The sequence below is a fragment of the Lissotriton helveticus genome, chromosome 1_1 (genome assembly GCF_964261635.1).
Source record: "Lissotriton helveticus chromosome 1_1, aLisHel1.1, whole genome shotgun sequence".
Lineage (NCBI taxonomy): Eukaryota > Metazoa > Chordata > Amphibia > Caudata > Salamandridae > Lissotriton > Lissotriton helveticus.
In genome coordinates this window covers 751,707,435-751,730,165 of record NC_136057.1, presented here as the reverse complement: position 1 = coordinate 751,730,165, position 22,731 = coordinate 751,707,435, and the positions used below count along the sequence as shown (strand labels likewise).

General features: G+C 47.4%; 1 protein-coding gene across 2 annotated transcripts in view; it reads right to left on the bottom strand.

Moving 5' to 3' along the window:
• PRICKLE1 (prickle planar cell polarity protein 1) overlaps positions 1 to 22,731 on the bottom strand; it is a 139,940-nt gene that overhangs the window by 4,953 nt on the left and 112,256 nt on the right. Inside the window, exons 1-5 of one of the 2 annotated variants that reach the window (XM_078674286.1) lie at positions 15,893 to 16,078; positions 6,058 to 6,236; positions 2,061 to 2,174; positions 1,438 to 1,575; positions 129 to 332 (exon numbers count right to left, since the gene is read on the bottom strand). In XM_078674286.1, the coding sequence (XP_078530412.1) occupies positions 129 to 332; positions 1,438 to 1,575; positions 2,061 to 2,174; positions 6,058 to 6,189 (588 nt within the window). In that variant the 5' untranslated portion in view covers positions 6,190 to 6,236; positions 15,893 to 16,078. Of the gene's footprint in view, positions 1 to 128; positions 333 to 1,437; positions 1,576 to 2,060; positions 2,175 to 6,057; positions 6,237 to 15,892; positions 16,079 to 22,731 lie in introns of those variants that run through there. The other variant, XM_078674285.1, reaches the window with a different exon arrangement.

Genomic DNA, 22,731 nt, shown 5'->3' with positions numbered 1-22,731 from the left:
TTCCAAGCAAGCGTTGCACTTTCTGGCCAGTCTTTGAAAGAAGCAGAGCCCCAGCATGCACGGGGCTAGCTCTACACACAAAAGGGCTTTAATGGCTTTGTTAACGCGCCTGGGGCGGGGCTATATACCTCGTCACACGCTGAACAGCGTGGCTTCAGCAGCTCTGCGTGGTGCCGGCCACAGTGGATTTTTCCGTCCTGGTAAAAGTAGATGAGGTCGACGAGAAGTTCACTGCAAGTGGAGCAGGCGAAGCAGGAAGGATGCCAGCACACGCCTGGCCCGGCCCGCGACGCAAACACGGCCACTTCACCTCCATTTATCTTTTTTCCACACTACAAAAGAAAAAGAAAAAAAAATAAATTAAAGCAGGACTTGTATTACAAGAATATCATCACATATGTTACCAGTTACACTCGAGATAAAATACCCCTGTATGCAAACGTCACACGTAAAACATTCTGATAATGCTCAACCATAAACCGACCCTCACCAGGACGGACATGACTGATGTGCATTATTTACTTTTTAAAGAACTCGCTTTAACCTGGCTTTCATTACTAGGAAGTGGTTTGATGATTACAGCCATCTGGCCATGATTGGACACATTTCCTATGTAGAAAACGTTTTAGGTTTTCATACATCCGTGGCGCGCTGAATGGAAGGCATTTGCTAAAGACGTCACTGCCTTAACCGCAACCTGCGAGGATAATGTGTACAGCAAGGATTACTGCTCCCTGGGCCAGGATCCCCGTTACTCTGCAGGGCACCTCCAGGCCTGGCCCACTAGACCAGGGTTGGACCTCTCGGGAGGGCGAGTGGTGAGGGAGGGGCGATGCAACATTCAGAGCAGGCTTCCATATTGTGTCTAGGGCACGGGCTAATCTTAACCAGAGTCTGGGCTGCAGGAGCGCTAGGTGGAGCCAGTGAGCGAGGCAGACACCCGAAGGGCCAGCAGGGGGCGGTAGAGCGCGACATTGGGAGCAGTATTGGAAAGAATACGAGGTCTGCCGGCCCCAAGGGCGCTGAAATGTCAGATAAACTGCAGGGGGAAAGACTTTAGAGGCAACAAGGAGTTTGCACGAAGATTAAACCAAGCAAGGGATTCAGGGAGTCTTCACATGGCCTAGTGTGTAGGAAGAAATAAGAACCGAGTGGCATATTGGTCCCACACTCAGAATATGCTCTGGTCTAACATGGACTTTGCCCTTAATGAAGAATAGCCTGCTATTAAGAAACCACCACAAGGCCCGTTTAAAGGAATAACAGTATTGAGTCCCGTGCTCAAAAAACAAACGGAGTGATCCTGCTTCTGTTAAAACCTTCACCTCCTGAAAGATGCACCCCAAAAGCTAGCACTTACAGGAACGGGTTAGACTCGGGATTACAGCCGGCCCCACCCTACAGCGGTTGCAGAAGCGGAAGTTGCGTGGGATTTACCTGCTCACAAACGGCGTGCATGGCTGCCCTGGAGAGCAGTCGGATGGAGCCCCTGCCCAGCGCCTCCTTCTTGCGCTGAGTGCTGAACATCTGCAGCTCCTTCTTCTCCTCCTCGCTCAACGACTGGCAGTACCTCACCTGCAGAGGGAAGAGAGCGGCGATTATTCAACCCACCCTACTCACAGGCTCACCCGTGCCCACCATCTGCCCACCTTTGCCTGTACAATGCAATCCGAGTTTAGCAAGGGTGGCCAAATAGATTTCAGCACAGAATACATTTTTGTACTGCCCAAAGAAAACAAACCTAGTCCAGAAAGGGTGCAAACTTCAAAATATCTGACCTTACACAAAGCCCTCACATGCTGAAGCTTGGGGTGTCTAAGCTTCTTGATAGCTGCTGGGTGGCTGCAAACACTGTAAAAAGTACCCTCCGTTTATTGCACCCCTCCTGCGTCACCAGCAAGACACCTCCCAAACAACTGAGCTAAAACGGACGAGCAAATACTGGTAACCCAACAATGCACCGTCCATGCGGGGCATACAGTTTAACGGCTTACTGCCCCACACGCCTTACAAGGTTTCCCAGAGACGCACGACCACAGTGTTCCCCCTTGAAAACGTACCTCGTTGTCATGTGGCGGGAGCTGGTACAGCAACTGTTTGCTGCGGTTCTTTTCTCCAAGACTATTAACATAGGGCACCTTCTCCTCGGGCAGGCAGGCGAAGTAGAGCTGCACCTAGGGTATGGGAGAAACAGGGTTAACAATCCAGCGGACCCCGAAAACACACAAACAAAAAACCCACAAACAAAATGCAAAGCACAGCGAATCACAAGAAACATAGCTAGGCAAAGATAGCAGGCGCATCTCTTGGCACATCACACGCCCCTCCCCCATGACCAGGATTTACCGAGAAGAGTTCAGGCTGCCAGAGGAGAGCAGCAACAGGATTTACTGTCTTCCCTTATTGCCCAACCACATGAGCTAACTCAGCAGAACTGGGCACCTCTGATAGAAGTAACACGCAGATGCTGAATTGCTCTCCTGGAATGCAATTTGCAGCGTCAATTAGGGGGTGCCATAAATTATGCACATTTAACGCTGCCATTACACCCGCCCCCTTGCCAGGCATAGTCAACAAATCTGTTGAAATGCCATGGCCCCCTCCACAATTACCACACATAACCTGCGGAGCTATTCCGAAGGGCCTCTGTAAAGAGATTTAATTTGCTCTCGCGTTTTACACGTTGGTGAGACTAAAGCGGGGTTTGTGGCCGTCCCCTCGTCTCCTGCTGTTCAGGTTCACACCGAGCATCAGCTTTCATTGCTTCCATCTGAGTCGTGCCCTGGAGCCCAGAGCCTGGTCCTCCTGGGAGGAGGGAGCCGGGGACACATTTCAACCAGATGCAAGTTCACTTTGAAGAAAGAGAACAAGTCCCTACAAGTTTTTATTGGGAATTAAAACAAAAAAAGATAACCCCCTCTCCCCGGGGCAAGCAAAGCTTACTTTTCATGTTCTCATATGGACACAATCATCCCAGTTCTTTGGGGCGGGTCTGCAGGTTGACAGATAGATGCAACATTAGAAGTTTCATTCAATGTTCCTTACAAATATGCACTCTAATCTTGATGTGCATGTAGGTCTCTCTTCTGAGACTGCCTACCAACGATCACTGGTGTTGCAGCGGAGAGCCTGATCCCATATTTGTTCAGTTTTAACAGGATCCTTTCCTCACATCATGAAAGCAGCGGCCACATACCGATTTTTCAAAGGCTCCTTCAGTGACTGGTGGCACATGAAGGCCTCAAAGAGGCCTAATAGGGCTTGTTGACAACTGGAAAGGATTTGCCTGTGGATTTAGGAGCCCTTGTAAGGTAACTTTTGGACACGGTTACGTTTCAACTGCAAGCAAGCAGTCTGGAGAAGAGTGGCAAAAGCCACATTCTAACCAGATGCCAGTTCATTGTCAAGAAAAATAGCTGCAAGCTTTTCTGGGGATTAAAACGACAAAAAGTAACATTTTTGTCTGCTGCTGGTAAAAGGTATGTTTGGATCCTCCGAGAATACAATACAGCAAGGTGCTCTTGGCGTGAATTCGCAGAGCGCTCATTGCCAGTGCAAGACAATATATGGGACACCCCGCTGAGACTGTGTAACACCAGGAAAAAGGTACTTTCAAGCAAATGTGGCACTTGCATCTTGTGACGTCGCAAATCTAAAAGGCAGGTTATGAAAAGAACACCCTCCCTGTGATGACGCCTGGCAACAATCTCTGGTGATGAGGCACAGAAGAGGAGCTGAAATAGACAACCTGTGATCTGCTTTATCTACGTATGTAAGGACGAGGAGACCTTAAGAGGGGATGCATTTTAGGAAGAGTGGGTTCTGGATGGTTGCGTTTATGCCACACACCAGGAAATGCACAGAAGGTACATACGCCAGCTATACATTGTTCTAAAATTCGTTGTGGCTCTGAAAAAAGTCCCAAGGAATAGGTGTGCGTGTAAGGTTTTATTAAGAAGGAGTTCTCAGATGAAATAGCTACTGATATGTATGAGACTACTAGATATTCCTCAGTCCTTTTTAGGAGCTACCCATCATAGTCAATCAAAGAATCTGGAGTCTGAAGAGGTAGGAAGGAGGCCTTGCATGGAATCACAGACTTGTAAAATGGGGCAGACAGGGTAAGACATTTAAGATCTCTCAGAACACATATGCATTTATGAAGCTTAACTTTCAGTCCAGTGGTTTGTGTGCACATGGCAGGACTGAGCCATCTCCACCTACAGAGTCAGGTTTCTATTTTGCGGTTGTTTGAACCATTGACGGTAGGGACTGAAGTGCATCAGGACCAATTTGCTGCCCTATGGGCACAGGTGGCTTCAAGCTGCTTTGAGAAAAAGCTGATTTTGAAGGTTTTACCTTTTATTACTTCCTGTACTAGTCGTGGGATGGACCATCCCGCTGTAGGTGTAACCTCTTGCCCCACCATTGTGGAGTCAAGCAAAATAAGTTACTGGCAGATCACCTTTAACCCCAAATCCGAACACCACCACAGATGTTAGATGCCTTCTCCCAACAAACACTAACCTTCAGCTTAGCTTCCTACATTCGGAACAACAATCACCCCTTGTGTTATTCAGATCTCGGAGGCTCTGGGCTGAACCCAACAGTAACTTATGCTTACAATTTGTTTAGTTCGCAAACTAATCGCTTGCTCTTACCAACTTAAAACTCTAACAATGCCTAGGCAAATAAGACAAGTATCTGGCAAAAAGGCTTGCGTTTCACGAGACACCATTTTCTGGATTGCCTTCTTATCTACTGTTAGGATGACACTCGCCCTTGTTTTATTTAGAAGCAGTTAAAATACCCCGTGGACAATATAGGATTATTATCCGTAGTTTTCTTCCTTCACTGTATTTGTATATTTCAGGATTTGCAAGCTGCAGCGTGCACATTTCAAGAACGGATGTTGTGGTGGGAATGTTGCACAAACATCTTGCAAGTTACTGGCCGCTATGCACTCCATGCCGCATGTCATCCGTACGGTTGTGTTGGTTCTTTGCTCAGTCCTGGTTTAAACAGGAAGTGCCACATGACTAATGATTAACACGGCAGTAATTTGTACCTGGTTTTAAAATACAGCAAACAGATAAAAATCGGAAATCAACCCCAAAAAAAAAAGCCCACTGAAAGAGCAGCTTTCCTTTGGGATGGTTTTACTCTATAAGGCTAAATCGCAAAATTAGTCATATCCTATTATAATAATGAAATAATTGTGAAACAAATTCCTGCTGCTACATTCAGTTATGACTGAAGGGGTAACTTTGACAGGATCCCACTTACTACTGGCAACTACTGTAAAACACATGCTGCTCGCTCAGCAGAGTAGTAGATAGCAGATGTTAATTCCAACGGGCCTGGTGATGGCTCAACCAGTGTGTACGTGTATGGAGCGAAGGGGTTAACCGTGGAACGCCAGGTCTGGCTATGGGCATTCGCAATCACAATGGCCGGTTCCATGGACTTTGTGCAGACCAGCTTCACCAGCAAACATACAATGGTTTGCTGTTCATGAAAACCTATAAAAGAATTTGCAAATATCATGGAGCCAGAGGGAATAACAAAGGCACAGCAGTGCTGTGTGTCATACTACACACATGCATGTACGAGTTATTTGATGACGTCCTTGCTTCGCCTATTGATCAGGTCTACAGCCCCAACGTCCATGTTTTATAACTTTTGCGGTGCAATTTTTTTCACCAATCTCCCTTCACCCCCAGTGTGCTGTTTATTCCGCCTCGGGCACCTTATTCTAGGTAAAATCATACCCAGGCAAAATGTGCTTAAATGTTGGGTGTTAATGACTTAATGTGCAGTAACCAAAACCCTCTTTGTGCAACAAGCTTGCATTGACAGCAGATTCTGGTTTATTCTAGTTGAATGTGCACGGTTTGGCTGATGGAGGAAAGCGATTTTTGCTCCTTGATTTGTTCTTTATTGGGTGGTCATGACCTACCCGCCACCATTTTCCAATGATTATAAATATAAATGGCTTCCAGTGAGATCCAGGGCGCCACTATTCTGTACACAACATGGTGCAGCAGCATCACCTACCTGCTCTGGCCGTAGGCCGGGCGGAACCCACGTGTACTCTTCCAGTGCACATCCAGAATCATCATCAGAGGTCGAGCTTCTTTGACACCCGAAGGCAAGCTTGTTGATCTTCTGCTCCATTTCCAAGGGCATCGTTAAACACAGAAAAGCCAACACCCCGAGGTCATCAAGCAAGGAGTCTGCAAAGACAGCAAGCATACACTGGTTTAGAACAGAGACAGTAAGGATCATCTCAAAACAAATTATTAGGGAATGACAAAAACAACTCTTGGAAATGCATCTCTGGACCTTCCAGTGTTACTGCCCACTCTTTTACAATGTAGTTACATCAGGTACCTTGGCAGCACAGCTCATCTTAGCAGGGAGAGATGGAGTCAACAACAAGACCCGTGACATTGTCTTCCAATTTAAGATTCACCTAGTTCTGTCCATTTGACAAGCAATATCTATCAGTGAATTAGCAAATGCATGAACATAGGGTACACTACAAACGTGATCAAATGTAGTTCCAACACAAATTTCATCGATCAAAATTGCATCCTTGTTTTTTTTGTTTGAGTAAAGTTCCACAAGAGTTTTTTAGGGAACAAGTGAACAAATGTATACAGTAAAGGACTGGGCACAACCATTTGGGGTACAGTACAGAGACAGCAGCTAAACCTAACTAACAGATGACCAGGTAGATGGGCCTGCCTTTCCTCATGAGCACCTAATGGCTGCCTTAAGGAAGAGTTTCCATGGGTGCAGAAGGCAACATGGTTGTGCAGTGGACCCCTCCATACTCGAACGAGTAGGCGGATGCAATTTCTCTGATGATCGCAGGGCAAGCGACAACTCGGATACTAAGAGGCGCAAGCACACACAACTGTTGATTGTCCAGATGTTTGAAGTAAATGGTTTTACAATGCAGTATTTGTAAAAATGTGCTGATTATGCGTAACATACCAGGACTATCTCTGCTCAGGGAAAGGAGGAGGTTAGATGGGTGGGCAAGTTCAGGGGTGGGGTTAGGAGAAAAGAATGAAACACAAACTCATTAGGCATCAGGAGAGATCATGTTAATGGAGTGCTTTTAAAGACTGGCTTTGGCTGTCTTTCGTACAATTTGGGTCGCTCTGTGTACTTTCAGAGTCAATAGACAACAATGTAGGTTGAGCATGTGCAACCAAACTTGTTAGAAAAGTGCCCCCTCATTTCAAATTCAGGGGCATTGACCCAGGTATTTTAGAGGGCATATGGCAGCAGGTATCCCACCTCACTGGGCAGCCCATTCCTCCACGGAAGCAAAACAAAACTCGCTTGTATCCAAGGGAAGACGGGGGAACAAGTACAAATCTACCCAAAACACATACACACACCGGAGTATGGGGATATAAAGCAGACAGAACAGTGTCTGCTGTGGCAAGCAGAGGCAATCCTACTGCCACTAGACCTTAGCCTCAAAGTCACAATAAATGTCTACAGCCAGGAAGGGATTACCTAGGTTTACCCATGCCAACATTGGATGGCTTAAGACCATGTCCTAGCTAGGGATGTACCAAATGCCTTTACAGCTCTTGTGGTGCACAGGGAGTGTGGGGGGACTGGGGGTTCGCAGGTACGATAACCTTGTATCGGCCAAGTCAACTAAACCCTTTTCAAGGGCAACAGTGACACAGGAAGGCAAAAAGAACATGAACCTTGACGGTAACTACTTTAGGCGCGAAGCCTAGTGAGTCGTGAAAGTGTGATGGGGACACATAAAAGGGAGTCTCTTGCCCAGTGTTGCGGTTGAGGACCTCAAGATGTCCCCCACACTAACTTTTGACGTGCCGAAGTGGGCAACAGCAAACCGGACTCAGTTTCGCTGTTCTACAGAACACAAAGGATGGACAGACAGAACCCATAATTTATTTAGTCGTCACATTCATGTACACAAGCGAACTACAGTACTGTGGTCTGCTCAACAGAAAGCAGCCCCCCTCCCCCCATGCCACCCAGCAGAGGCATTTGACTTCACTTCACCCCGAACAAAAAGTCACGCTGACCTCATTTCCGTGCGCACTGTTTGAAGGTTGCGACCTCTTGAACAGCCCTCATTGCGAACAGGTGCAACTCCTTGATGTCTTTGGAGCTGGAATCAAGGGCTGGGCCGGCCATACTGCCTTCATTGACTGCCACATGAAAGGGCCGTCAATGGCGGCGGGGAGCCCGGCCTGCAGGGAGTTCGTTACTGTGCTGGTTGCAAAACAAACAGGGAGGCGCAGCAATCCTGCGCGCGTAGGGAGCTGGCGAGGCCTTCTTGAAAGGCAACAAAATCACCCTGAAAAGATACAAGTCGCAGCGTTATCCAGTTTTCAGCCCTGCAACCAACCCAGCTCCTACTGACCTTACCGGGATTAAAGGATGAACTGACACCAGTGATTTAAACCTGCAACTCGCTGCTGTACAAAGGCCTCAGCAGCAGGTGCTCGACCCGCGGAGCTAACCAGGTCTTTTAAAAACTAAGAACACGGACACCTCCATTTACTTCTTGCACTATCATGAATGCAGGCGAGCTGGAGGATCATGGCGAGGCGCTGCAATATGCCATGACAGTTATAAGCACCATTTTGGGCGGTGCATAGAAGGGCAGGTGGATGTATTTTGTCTGCATGAAGCCATGTAGCGCTAGAAGGCACAGAGTGACGCTAACCACGGAAAGGACCCACAGTCCATGCACACGAGTTTACAGGGCACTGCAATATGGCGGCGCCCTTGACTGGCACGGGACAGCCAACACTTACTGCCCCTCGTTCAAAGACACCCGGTTCTAACTCTAGCCCCGCATTCCCTACGCCAGTGCCTGGGCAGTAGGCTCGCAGAACCACCGGATTAACAGTAGAGGATGTGAAAACAATGAAGAGATGCCTTGGCATATTTAAAGAATGGTACCAGCATGCTGCCGCGTGCCATCCTCGGTTCAACAACCAAAGAAAATAACTCACGTGACCTGCAGCCAAGGAATTCTAACAGGGGGCAGTGACTGGGGCCGTGAAGGGGGCCATTCACTCGGCAGGGTAACGGCCAGGTTGTGGCTGTGGGAAAATGCAGCCATGAAGTGTGCCTTTATGGGCCATATGTGAACGGCTACTGCCTACAAAGAAATGGCTGCGGCACTGTTTATATGGCCCCAACTGCGGTGTTAAATTCATGTCCAGATTAGCAGGCCTGCTAAGGAACACAACACAGACGGCATACCTCGACGGGAGCACAAACACGGCCCATGTGCCGCCAATCTCTCCTCGCTTCCATGTCGCATTTTAAAAGGTGGCAGGGCGCTGTGCGTGCAAGAGGGTAGAGATTCTACAAAGATGGGGTCATATTTAGATTCCTTACTGATCATTCCATTACTGTGAGTTCACACTCTCTTGTTCTGTTCATTACACCCCATCCCCCCCTCTTTATTACAGGCTACTGAAATGTGTCCTCATGTAATGCAAATGGTGCTATGTAAATATATATATATATATATATATATATATATATATATACACACACACTAGAAGTGACTTTCGTAGAGGAATGCGGAAAAAGAGCCTCTGAGAGTTTGGTATTCCAGGAGGAAGCAAGTCCATGTTGGTGCGTTAGATGCCCGTCTAGGGCTGGGCAAGCTTTAGACTGGTGGACTTGCAACCTGTGTCATAACTCCTTGTGTGTAGTGAGAGGGACAAGTTAAGAGTCTAAGAAGCAATGCAGTGCATTCCATTCTGCAAGAGTCACGCGCGCACCTGGAGGTGTACATGTTTCTCAACCAAATTGCACCTATCAATTCTATCATCCTAGTAAGGATGAGAGTTTGAACCAGCTCACTGGGATTCGCCTCAGGACAACAAACTCAAACTATACCAACACTTCCGGATGATTAAAGCCACATATTCTCCAGATAAAGGCTAAACAACAAATATCAAGTTTATGCAATCTCTACTCTGCTTTTTTTTTTTAAGACAGAACATGGTGTGAACCCCCCAGCTAGGGTGCTAGTCATTTGCATTGGAAGCAGCAGAAAGTCTTGGGGTTAAATGTAGCCCAGGGCTACATGTCACTTAATAGGGCCCTAAAGCGGTCCTCCCACCCCACAGTATACAAATGATTACATACATAAATACAATGGAGTGGATTGCTCGCATACTGGCCTTTACAAGGATTCCTTTCAGAGCGGCTGGGACAGCTACTTGGTTTCTGAGGACATGGCCCCCGGAGAACAATCGCCCTCGGGAGCAACAATGATTCTGTGCCATGTTTATTGGGCGTCTCGGTATTAACCATTACCCAGCTTTATGACAGGCGACAGCTAACACGCAAAGGTTATTTTAAAGTTTGAAACTAAAGGCCCTCTTGTTAAAGAGGGAATCTGTCCAGCCAACATTTATTAAATCCGACAAACTCATCTGCGTGACCTCTAGAGCAGCCTAAAAGTGAACGCGAGGAAGAGTAGGGCCATTCGATGTCCCACAATGATGACGCAATGCGGCCCAACATGTCGGCAACTCGGACTGTATAGAAAGGAAGGACTTTCTGCATTTGCACAAACCTGTCGAACACTAAGAATAAAAGCAAAGGTTCTGGACATTTTAATATCACACTACATCAATGGGTGGCTGGAGCCTTACCTCAGAGGGATACTGGGTGCACCACGAGATAAACAGCAGAAAGAATAAAATGGGGGCTTTGGAGGCAGGTTGCAGTTTCTCCAAGCACACTCGGGGGAAGCAATAACATATAACATATATCCCACATTAGATTTTAGGGCCGGTGCTTGATTAGCAGAAATTTCGGGTGAGCAGTGCAGGCTCCATTAAGTGTTTACTGTCACATCAGCAGACAACAAAATACCAGTTTAGTGCGCCTAGTAGTCTGGATGCACTACAGCAATTAAAAAGTGATGGATGGAATGCTTGATTTAATCCCAGCCACCAGTAATTACTCTGGGCCAAATCACAGTCCATATTTATTTTGCAAACCATAACACCGGAGTTTGGACCCAGACACATGCAAATCAGTCTTGACCCTGCCCTACTGGAACTGTCCATCCTAAACTGCCAGGCCCAGTTCTCCCTGTATTGGAATACAAGCAATTTAGGATGGGTTTCGTCCTAATTTGGACTCATTAGCCAGGTATATCATGAAACAAGTGTGCACAGGACCCACGTCTAGGCATACCCAGCCCACTCTGAAGTATACAGAAAGTGGTGGATTGAATGCTTTAATTAATCTCAGCTACTGGTAATTCCTCAGGCCGCATCCCAGCCCAATGTTATTTTGCATAATTATTTCATCTTTTGCTTTTTGGTATTCTGTAGTAGTCTGGATGGCCATTCTCTACATAGTCCCCGCTTTGACCTTGTATTATTGCCACTGGCCTTTTCGGTTTGCGAGAAGCCATTGAGTTACGCTGAGGGCTGCTTGCCAGCTGGTTAACCTAGAGGACTGAGTAATTACAGACAAACTTAAATTCTAAAAACTTTTAGCAGACAAGCTAGAAAGCCAAACATCACCAGGCCAATTCCAAACAAAAACAAAAGTTCAGGGTGTTGCGAGTATTCGCTTTCTCAGTTATGCAAGGGCGGGGCAATAATCCATGCTGGGTGGTAAAGCCGCTTCAAGATGGCTGCCAGAAAGAGGAAAGGGGCCAGACCTGGTGGGTTCTTGCCACACTATAAAACACACATTTTCCCTTTTAGGGCGCCTGGGCATCGGACACATGCTGGTAAAGCCTTAGGCAACACAGCTGTCAAAAAGTAAAGTAAAGTGCTGGACACATGGAACGGTTTATCGCATCCCTCAGATGTACGAAACCTTAGAACACATTTCTAAGCTGCAGCGTCAAACTGACAGGTCTGCCTCAAGGTGCTGGACGCTTTCAAGGTGCTGGACGCTTTCAAGATGTATTCATATCTTGTAGAGGCGATACCGATGCAAAAGGGCCGCCACGCTCTCCTCCTCCAAGTGCTTTCTCTGTTCCCGGCTGCTAAAGAAAGACAGCAGCCAGTAACACTCCCAGGGGCCCGGAAAGAGAACACCTGTCCGTCTCGCTGACGTTCTTCCTTTCCTAGAATGCGTGGTTGCAAAGTAATCTTTTTCATAGACGTCTTTCCGTTTCGAGGAAGCAGAAAGCCAGAGTGGAAAATGCAGGCACCTCAGCGAGGTTGTCGCTTATCTTCGAGTGACCAGTGAGCCGGAGATCCCATGGTCACACGCGACCAACTGGACCAGGTCAATATGCCTATTAATTTCCTCACCTCATGCCTGTCTTTTAAACTTCACGCTGCAGGGCAGTGGTTAACTTCTCATTTACACACGTCCGGTTAGCAAGGCACGTAGGAGGCACGAACTGACGTCACATGGGCACACCCAGCCTGATTTGCAACACTGGGCTGGGGGAGGTGAAGAGGATGTGTTTCAGGTGAGGTTGAACTAGAGGCAATTTTCGGAGATTTTCATTGGTCACCCAGCAGGTGAAACAGGAGTCCAATCTCAACCAGGCTAGTTGAACCCCAAATGTTATTTTCGGTGTATTTGTACAGCACATCTCTTCCATTTGTATGGCCATGTTGCTTGTTTTCGAATTTTGGAAGTTCTGTGATTCTAGTGGACTGTAGCCGTCTGTGGACTTGGACTCTGGTGGCGCCGCGGCCTGAGCGTCCCCACTTGTCCAGTGCTCAGTTCAATGAAACCCTTGGAATGACAGACACTTCTGACCTAGGAAGCTGCTATTACAGGCATAGAGACAGCCTCAAACATGGACCCCCTGCAAATTCTAAACATGAGGTTACACTGCTTCTGTAGTTTGCAGATTTCTTAAATAGCTACTACGCATAGACATCATTTATTTCACCAGCCTTCCATGGACGAGAGGCTGAGCTGTGGCTTTTACGACTCAACCTGCAGATTTTAAACAGATCCCTGCAGTAAGAGGGTGTATTACCACAGCAGGTGCATTAACCCTGGCAGGTCTCCCCTACCAGCCAGTTGGCCTTTCCACACAATTGTTTATGTTTAACACAGGCAGGTGGGACAATGGACAGGGAGACTAACGAGAAGGAAACCATAAACGGATGCTTAGGGAATGAGGATTTCACAGGTAGTAGGCCGTGGAGGGCTGTTACGACTGGGGGAGAGCCAGTCTCCTATCTGGGCAAGAGTCTTATCTGGGCCTGGCCTGCCACTTTGCAGACACTCTGACCTGTTGAAAATTCGTCATCTTCTCAAACGGACCAAAAGGTCTTCGATTTGAAGAATCCTGCAATGTACTAATTTAATTAAGCCCTGCTCTCGGGAGATGTTGCTATTTCTTAATGAATTAGAGCGCACAGATTAAATAAATCGGTACATTTCTTACAACCCCCTGCTGACTTCTTTCCATCTCTGGGTCTGTAGGCAACAGTGGCCAGCCTTTATTCCAATGCTCGCTCGCGCACACACACACTCAGATTTCACCCTGTCACCTGTTGGCTCCTGAACAGCACACCTCTTTGTTAAAGGCCCACAGTGCTCATTTGAAACACGCTTTCCAGAAAAAACACTTCTCGCCAACGTGTTTTGAGACGTCGCAAGACCTGGGCTGTAAAAACAAAATTCCACACATAACCCGGTTGCGATGGCCTCCGATCAATGCAAAAGCCGCAGAGGCATAGACGCAAAGGCCAACTCGCTGCTTGTAAGAAAACACTGCGCTGATTGAATTCAGGAAGGTACGCGCCTGATAGGGGGAAGACTTCGGATTTTTTTTTTTAAATCCAGTCGTAAATATTCTGTTCAATATTTCCTGGAACATTAGTTTCAGTAGTTCCTTGGCATTAGAAAAGATTGTCTAGGTTTATGAAAAGCACAGACAAGGAAATGGCCTGTGGAAACAATGGCACCAAACAATGCTGAGGCACCGTCTGCCTCGGAGTGGTTTTTCCTTGGCAGAATGGCTTTGGCTGTTGCTGGGCCTGCCGTGTATGTAGGTGGCTGGATCAGCCAGGCCCACCAACAGCCGCCCTCTTAAGACCATTGTCCCAAGGCCAAGCCACAGTGGGAGCGGACTGAAGCCGGGTCTAATCTTACAGGGACCACCTGCGCGCCGGCCGGCCCGGTGTCCGACAACGCAGGGCGCATGTCGGGCCCACCAATGCCACAGCGTGGCTGGGCCCGGGGGACGGCGCGCGGTGCCCTCTCGCATGTCAGGCCGAACAGAGGCCCGCTATTGCCCACTCCCAGCCCAGGAACAGACCGGCTTTCATAGCTGGCAGCAGCGCCGGGCCGCCAGCATCCAATTAACCCCGGATTTAGGATTAAGCGACAGGGAGCAGTGGAAAGTTAGTAACAATGGTGTGCAATGCCAGCTTGCTATTAGTTTTAGGCCTACGGGCTATTCTGCTTGGAGCTGCACATGGATCAACAGAGAATAACTCCGGATACAAAAAAAATGCATGCTGGCCAAAGCTGACACTCGCAGAGAAATGTTATCTTCACGTCCTTGACAACTTTAATTTTTATAAAAATAGGGACATTTGGTACCTACATAAAACCATAATCTTTTCTGAAGCAGAGTCGTGTTATTAATGACAACCGTCTTATCTTCTGCCTGCGACAACAGCAACAAAAGACACTCAAAACAATGTAGCCCGCATATTTAACCCCCCCTCGTTTCGTGTGCATTTGTAAATGAAACATCAGCACTTAGAAGTCTAGACATTTCCAGATGTCGCGCTTTAGAAGCATCACATAGCAAACCTCGCTACTGGACCCACAGCAGGCAATACATGATGTACAAGTTATACAGCACAAATGAAAACGTCCAATCAGCAGGCTTTTGAATCAGGGACCTGCACGTTAAACAAAGATGACAACAGCATGCACTCAACCCACTGGGCACTCTTACTGTGTGTGTGTATAGGGAAAGCTCTACAAATGCTCAGATCATTCATATTTTATGCAAGTGCTTTCCTCCATCCATCCACAGCGCAACATAGATGTACCTGTGCCGCTCTTTGCATGACACACGGAACAGACGTCACCGAGCAATATAGCCTCCGCAGCCCATCTCCGGGGGTGCACCTGAGCAGCGCGCGCTTGGGACACTACTAATGCGGCGCGCAGAAATACACCCTGAGCAACCAGCACTGAAAACTGGGTTACTCTACACTACCGCACCGTAGAGCTGCCTGGCGGCTTTTTATGTAAGGGGGTCTACGTGGACGCCCCCTCGCGCCTGTCAGTGTCCCCTCAGGACCGAAGAGCACCCTACGGCGGCTGACATGCTGCGCGGGACCCTCCTTGCAAGATGTACCCCCCCGCCCACCCCCCACCCATTACCCATTACCGAGCGGCAAACTCCAGCTCCTCTGCCTGAACGCAGACGGGGGACACCCCCACAAGACGGGCCAGAGGGATGAGCGATACGGTTATTATTAAACAGTCAAACTGGCACTTCTCCCATTACTGGGGCACCATCAAGTACTACAGCTTGCCCAAATTCAGATTGGCAAATAACATCAAAACCTGAAAAGACCGCTAAAACAATATTAACAGGTGGGCTATCCATAAAACCTTAAGGCGGAGTTTCCAGACATTGAAAAGTTAAAAATATATAATGAAACCAATTAGTAGCATCAGAAAAGATGGGATGAAATGACTCCGAAATTAAGCGAGCTGTCCCTTTTGCTCACCACTTTCTCAAATCCCCGTGGCGTGCAGGGAGCCCCCGCCCGCTGGAGGTGCAGGGCTCCGCTCAGATCCCGGGTAAAGTGCTACACAATCCTCCCAGGAGTGAGTGCTCCGGCGCCCAGCCCTGTCCAGCAGGGGCAGCCCCGGCCGAGAGCGCGCTTACCTTCGGTGCTCAGCACGCACCCGCTGCCCGGGATTCATCCACACTCAGCGCCGGCAGCAGCAGCATGTGCGACGCGCCCTCCCAGCCTCCACCGCTCTCTGTGGGAGCATGCACGGGCGGCCCCTTAAAGTCACCTCTCACGCGCCCACAACAATGATGTCAGCCAGTGGGTACCGCGCGGTCTGCATAACTTAACACGGCCAAAGCCGGGCGCTCCGGGGAAGCCATTAGCATACGGGCCCTCCCCCAATTCATCACCTAACTCTGGGCGAGCCCGCCAGGGCCCGCCCCTTCCTCCTACCTCCCAGTCTTTCAGAGCAGGCAGGAAATCCACAGAGCAGGTGAGCCTCCCGGTGCGCCTGGGACATCCACACAATAGTGTCCCGCATCCGCAATCAACTCAAAGACACGCCGCTCGCCAGTGACACACATGAGGCCCAGAAGTGGGACCTGCCAGGTGAATTCTGCATACCAAGCTAAAACCCTTTTCGCTCACCTCCCATAACCCATTAAGCCGCGTTTTCCTTGTTGCACCGGGGTTACAGATCTCAAGCTGGGCGCCTAAAAGACGCCCATGCCTTTGTTTTCGGCCACATACAAGCCGCCCCTGCTGTCACTCAACGGATCAGGCAGGAAGCGCGCGAGAGCAGGTACACAGGCCTCACTGGGGTCCCCGAGCACGTCTTCTAGGCACACAAGGGAATATGCATTCTGAAGAAACCCAGAAGAACCAGCTAGACAGGTAGCTCGGGGGTCACCAGGATAATAAAAATGCTAGGCATTGAAGAGGACACTAAAACAAGAAGAAACCATTCACCGCTATTCTAGTTTAGAAACGCGCAGATCACATTTGCTGTGAAGGCACTGGGTCACAATTTCACCAGCGAAGTAATATTGTAGTCTCCAGTCAGAACAAAAACTGCCAGTCCACCCCTTACAAAGTGGGCTCCTGTCAAAATACTATTCCACAAGGTACATTTTTAACTAGTCCTGGGCTAGTGAATAGTTACAGAAAACTAAAGGTGCCAGGTCTTAAAATGTTGCTTTCTTTAGCCTCAAGAAACATTTGGGAGTAGGAGTACTCCAAGCTTCTTAAACATAACAACACTTCAAATGATGTAAAAAGGTCTACTGCATTGGTTTTGTAAGCATATTACAATACATCTGCATCCTATCGATCCAGCAAAGAATGAGAGGTCTGTGTGTATGGAGCTATGATTTTATTAGGTATCATTCATTCTTAAGTATTCATTCTTTAGAATTATGATCCAGCTATTTACATTAAAAAAAGGTTGCCTGCTCTGGTGAACTAATGCATCTACTCTACGCATGTGTTTGACCTCATGGAAACAGGTTTGAATCCCTGCTGGTATGGACTGGCTCGCTTAGAATTAGTTGATGAATTGGGGGAGGGCCTTTTATCCTTTTGAGGTTGTTAAAATGAGTACCATTGAGTTGAGTAACAAGAAACATTTCTTATTTTGGCACCAAGAGACCCAAGGGTAAATGTGATGTTACTGTAAAGTGGCCTTATCACGGATGTACTGCAGTAAAACCAAATTGTAATCTGCCAAAATCAGTGTTAAATATGTGGTAATCACTTTTTCATGACTGTTTAAACCTGTAAAACTCTCTAAATGAGCACCACACTGTTATAATGGAAATCTTTTTGTTCACCAAAGTAACCAGAGCAGGTTAGTTATTTGACACCATGTTGTACTTTTATATCAATGAATAGACCAGAAAAAAATGTATTTACAGGCAGAGTGGCTTTGTGATTCCACGCAGCGTGGACCTCCCAGACAGTCTGAAATGGGATGTAGCGTGGATGCCTGGCTTACGTATCTCCTACAGTGTCACTTGGGGAGATGCCGGCCCTGGGCTCAAGGCCACCAGGAGCCTGTTGGAGATGGGACAAAGTGGGGCACTAAATCCCCATGGGCCTGACCCAGAATTTATTCTGTGAGTAGTTGTGTCTTACTCTTGACTTGCGTAGGAGTTACTCATGAGGCGCTAGTATTAAAATGTATGAATGAGTAACAGCCAGCACTGGGTTACGGACATCAGAAACATGAGCACCTGGATTTAATCCTGTGTCCCAGTGCTCTCTTCCAGGTATGGAGGTTTAAACCCTTGCTCCTTTACAGAGATTTCTCTTGCAGACCGTGCACCATCGTTATAATTATTTTCGGACTGTTTTCATATTTATTTATTTGGAGCTGCATGCATTCCTTGCTTTATTAAAAGCAATTTGAACAGCATAGTCTTTTTTTATAAATATGCTGCGCCCTAATTTAGAGAGACACGTCCCTGTTTTACTTTACTGTATTCTCATACTGGGAAATCCAGCAGTTGATAAAGGTTTACAATCTTGAAACGTCTGAAATGGCCCATTCAAATTTTAATTCCTAAGGAAAGAAGGATGTATGAAGAGGACGGTGTATAGTGGAGGTGTTTGCTACCCATTGCTGGACAATTTTAAATATTTTTCATTTTCTTAACTCAACCATCATGCCCTGTAATGCAAAGTTTTTTAAAAAAATAGGTAAAAGGCTGAATAGTTGTTGAACAGCTCTGCAAAAACTATAGGAGAGAATTAAACAATGCTTTGTAAGTAAGGACCCATCCTGTAGTTTATTGGATTGGTTTTGGTGAAAATCCATTAAGCAGTTTGAGAAACTTAAGAAAAAGCAATCGCAAGCATAACACCTGCCTTACACTGTGTGAAGGACTCAGAGACTGACCAGGGTACAGCAGCCTTCAGAAGGTGGGGATGGGTTAGTTTAGCAAATGGAGCTGCATGCCTCCAGGGTGAAGACCCCGCCAGCTCCGGAGAAGTTGCTTCTAACAGATCTGTGCTGCGTGCTTGTGCAGTAAGGAAATACCTTTTTCTCGTCACAAAGCCATAATGTACATTCATTGGGACAATGCAACTATCCGGGGAAATGCTTTGGCTATGTATTGCTCACAATGGAGCATGCCACATACAGGTCTACGTCAGGCTGACTAAAAGAATGACTAAAGTTAGTGATACCAGTACCACCAATTTCTTAAAAGTGAGTAGTGAAAGGACACTAGTCAGTCAAATCAAAAGGACGGGAGCAGGTAAGCTTCAGGTGAGGGGTAAACAAAAGGTGGACACGGAATGCTATCAAATAAACAAATGAGATTACCAATAAAGCCAACTAATCATAGGCAATGGCCAAACTATAAACCCACTAAAAGTTGTTGGTAAACTCACAATAGGTTTTCCTAAACAGCTAGCGTGTGAGCTGAAAAAATAAATGTGGCCCAGTAGCTCTTTAGAGCAAATTGTAATAGAAATCCCACATTCACCCATTTACTTGTACAACGCAAAGGGCCAGTTCCCGTTTATTAGAGCGCAGAGTGAAATAACAGAAGAGAAACTCCGTGGTCATGTTTCAATAAGTTTTTATACACAAAACAACGCTGCCAATAGCCACAAGGCTTCATCACTCCGATTTTACCTTAATGCAGAAATGTAACCTCTAAGCGACTGGTTTCTTGTTAAATACCTCTAAAAAGCACACATTAGACTCGTAAAATAGCACACTGCCCTCTGCACCTTAGTATGTATAAATAGCACATTAGCCTCTGCACCTTAGTATGTATACATGTGTGTAGTATATATGTCGTTTTTTCCCTTATTAAATATGCTTCTGGGAGTCTCAGGCTGGCGCTAGAGGGCAATGCTCCCGTGCAGGTCACGTGGTCCCACGCACCACCAAACAATGGCTCCCATTCTAATCATGAATTTACAAACACACGGCTGCAAATAGTTGCCCAAGGTAAACAGTTTGCTGAAGAAACTACAGGCTGCTTGCTTATCCCAGTCACACGTAGCTGGCGACGAAGCTACGCCGTTTTCGTCGGTATTTATTGGGGCTTTAGGAGGCGCTGCAGAGCCACCGTGTGCATACTTACAGCCATTCTCTTTCAGGCCTGATCGGCTCGCCGCCAGAGTGGATTCCATCCGTGACAATAAACGTTCAAAATGGGAGGCAGCAGTGACATTTTTGTCGCTCTGGCTTCCTAGGCCGCTTTTAAAGGTGTAGCCTTTCCTCTCGACTAAGAGTGGGGCTTTTGTTGGCTCTGAAAGGGCGGTCTGCAGCTTCCTCCCCTGTACTGGGAGTTTAGCTGTGAACACCTAGGTCAGGTTTCCCTTTCCCCTATCCCAGATGCACTAGGACTTCCCAGGGGAAGCCACGGACGAAGATAGCTCGGCACTCGGTATCGCTGTGCCAAAGCCGCTCGCATTCCGCTCGGATTGGGCTGGTCTCCCCTTCCGGGGGATAAGGCCTCGTTTCCGAAGCGGGTCACATAACAGATGAGAAACATCACGTCTGCAGGGCTGAGATACCGAAGCACACCCGCCCTCTTGCGGGGACCCTCGGTGTTCATTTACCACCCTGTCTGAAGACGTCCTCAGTAGGCTCATGGATAGTCGTGCACATAAGTGGGATTTTCTATGAATTTGTTATTTATTCAGAACTCTTCTGTGGGTGGAGAATCGTGGGAAGAGTCTGGCATGCGGTCAGCCGGTGTCTGACACGTCACACGTGACCATCTCTGCCAAGGCCTTCAAGGCTCTCCTATAAGCCATTCTGCCCCCCTCGAGGACTCACAAGTGGAAATCGGGGGAGAACAAATCGTTCGTGCTTTAATGCCATTAAGTGGTGGCGAGCTCAACAGAGCAGCAGACGAACCTCATTGTCTGGGGGAGAGCGCCCGCGCCTATCGCGGCCACTTCACACTCACTAGTGGAAGAATACAGGATTTGCCCCAGGGTGCCCGGACAGGTCGCCGCCGAGGGTATCACACGCCCAGACACGTCCCCCGGGGGCTGGCTCCTTCTCCCGCGCGCACCTCGGAGCCAGTCAGGTGACAGACAGCCTGGAGACTGCTGATCAGCAGGTGCTCGGGACAAACCATGCGCATCACTTCGGGGGTGCAACGGCCCTCCTCCACCGCTTAAAACGGGAACTTCCAATGTAGGATACTTATTTTGCATTTTGTAGTGTGTTCATCTGAGAATTGAGTTTTTTTAAACACACTTTGTACTCTGTTCTTTTTCTCCTCCTAGCATTTTAATGTTGGGTCCTATGCGCCTGGCCTTATGCCACGTCAGTGGCGTTCAGCGCCCATTACGGCTATGGGTCCACGGAAGCTAAGGCACAGGAAGCTCGTAATTTGCTCAGAATTCACACACTTGTGACAAGTGGGGAAACCGGGATTAGAATGCAGACCTTCTACATCCACAGACAACAATTTAGTAACAAGATACCCTAACCCTCCTCCCTTGCACCTGTAAACCACCACTACAAATAAATGTTGTACAATAAACCCTGCAGTGAAAGGGGCCAACCAAGCACGTGCATTTAAAGGTACAGCGCTGGGTCAATCCGGTAGTTCAGCCGGTAGCAACTAATCTCAAAGCATAAGTGATCATTTTGTGCGGAGGCCAAGCCTACTTTTATTTGCAGTTGTCCGAGATGCACGGAATTGCTGATGACCACAAATACGATTAGAACACCGTGCACGGAAATAACCTAATAAAGGCAAGTTTCCAGACGTAGGCACTTGCATTTTTTTTTATTTCTTGAATCAATATTGTTGCCTTGGCCGCTACACACTTGCAAGTCAGCCCAGCCCCGGGGGTCTTTGGTGCCCTAGGGATAAACATTCCTTATCTCACCCAAGCACGGGTTTTACTCCACTTGCCCACGTGCAGAACAGGTCGTTTTTTTCTGTTAAGTTGGTGTAATAACCCGTTAGGTCTGGCTTGACGACTCAGATGTACTCTACCTATTGTTACCAAGTAAAAATATATATACACAGACTGGACTGCTGCTCCGACCCGAGCAGTATGTCGGTCAACTGATGCTAGTGCCAGTTTGGTATATCATTCCACCTCTTATAGAGTGCATGCTTGGAAATGCAGTAGAGACCACTTCACATCTCAGAAGCACACTAAAACATCATATTTTACATTCTTAATTCCACATATACAGAACATCATTGTTTTCTACTTCTTTTCGCTGCAGCGGGCCTTTTAAATCTTGTAGTCAGGAAACGCATTCCCCACCTATTGGCTTTGCAAATGCTTGTTTAGATATGGGTTAAAAGCACAGCCGTCAATATACAATCACTCATTGGCTGAGCCCAGTGGACTATTCCTATCTCTCCTTTACAACTCCAGACGTCTATGCTCGTGCTGGTTTGCTTCTGTAGGTCGCGTTCTTATGCTAATGCGTGCATTACCATATTAAACTCAGGCGGATTAGCTTTTTTTTATATATCACTTCTCAACTAGTCCAGTGACTTGTAGGACAGTATGCAAGGTGCGTTCGATTTTTTTCAAAACAGACTTGATTTGGAGAATTGTTCCCAAGTTTAGTTACTAAAGGCTGCCTTCCCGCAGAGCTTAGAACACATCATGCAGCCTATGGTTTCACAATTCACAGAAAAACCTTTCAGGTTTCGTTTTATTGCATATAGGCCCCAGTTGCTTACAGGACTGTAGCGCCAGCAGACCGCAGGGCAAACGTGTCCATTTAAGACTCCACTAACAACAGACCAAACATTTCATGTGGCCTCTGAAGGATGAAAGGCCGAACAGAAACCACCAGTGCTTGAACCTGTGAACAATCTACCTCCTCGTGTTCAGATCCATTGGGATGCTCGTGGTCTTTACCATGGAAAACTACCCTGCGGGCTGACGTGTTTTACCCTCCCCGTGGGCTGTGCAAATGCCCACTCCATCTGCAGATTCCAGTTCGAGAAATATCCAAAGTGTTTTCGTTGCACAATTTAGGTTT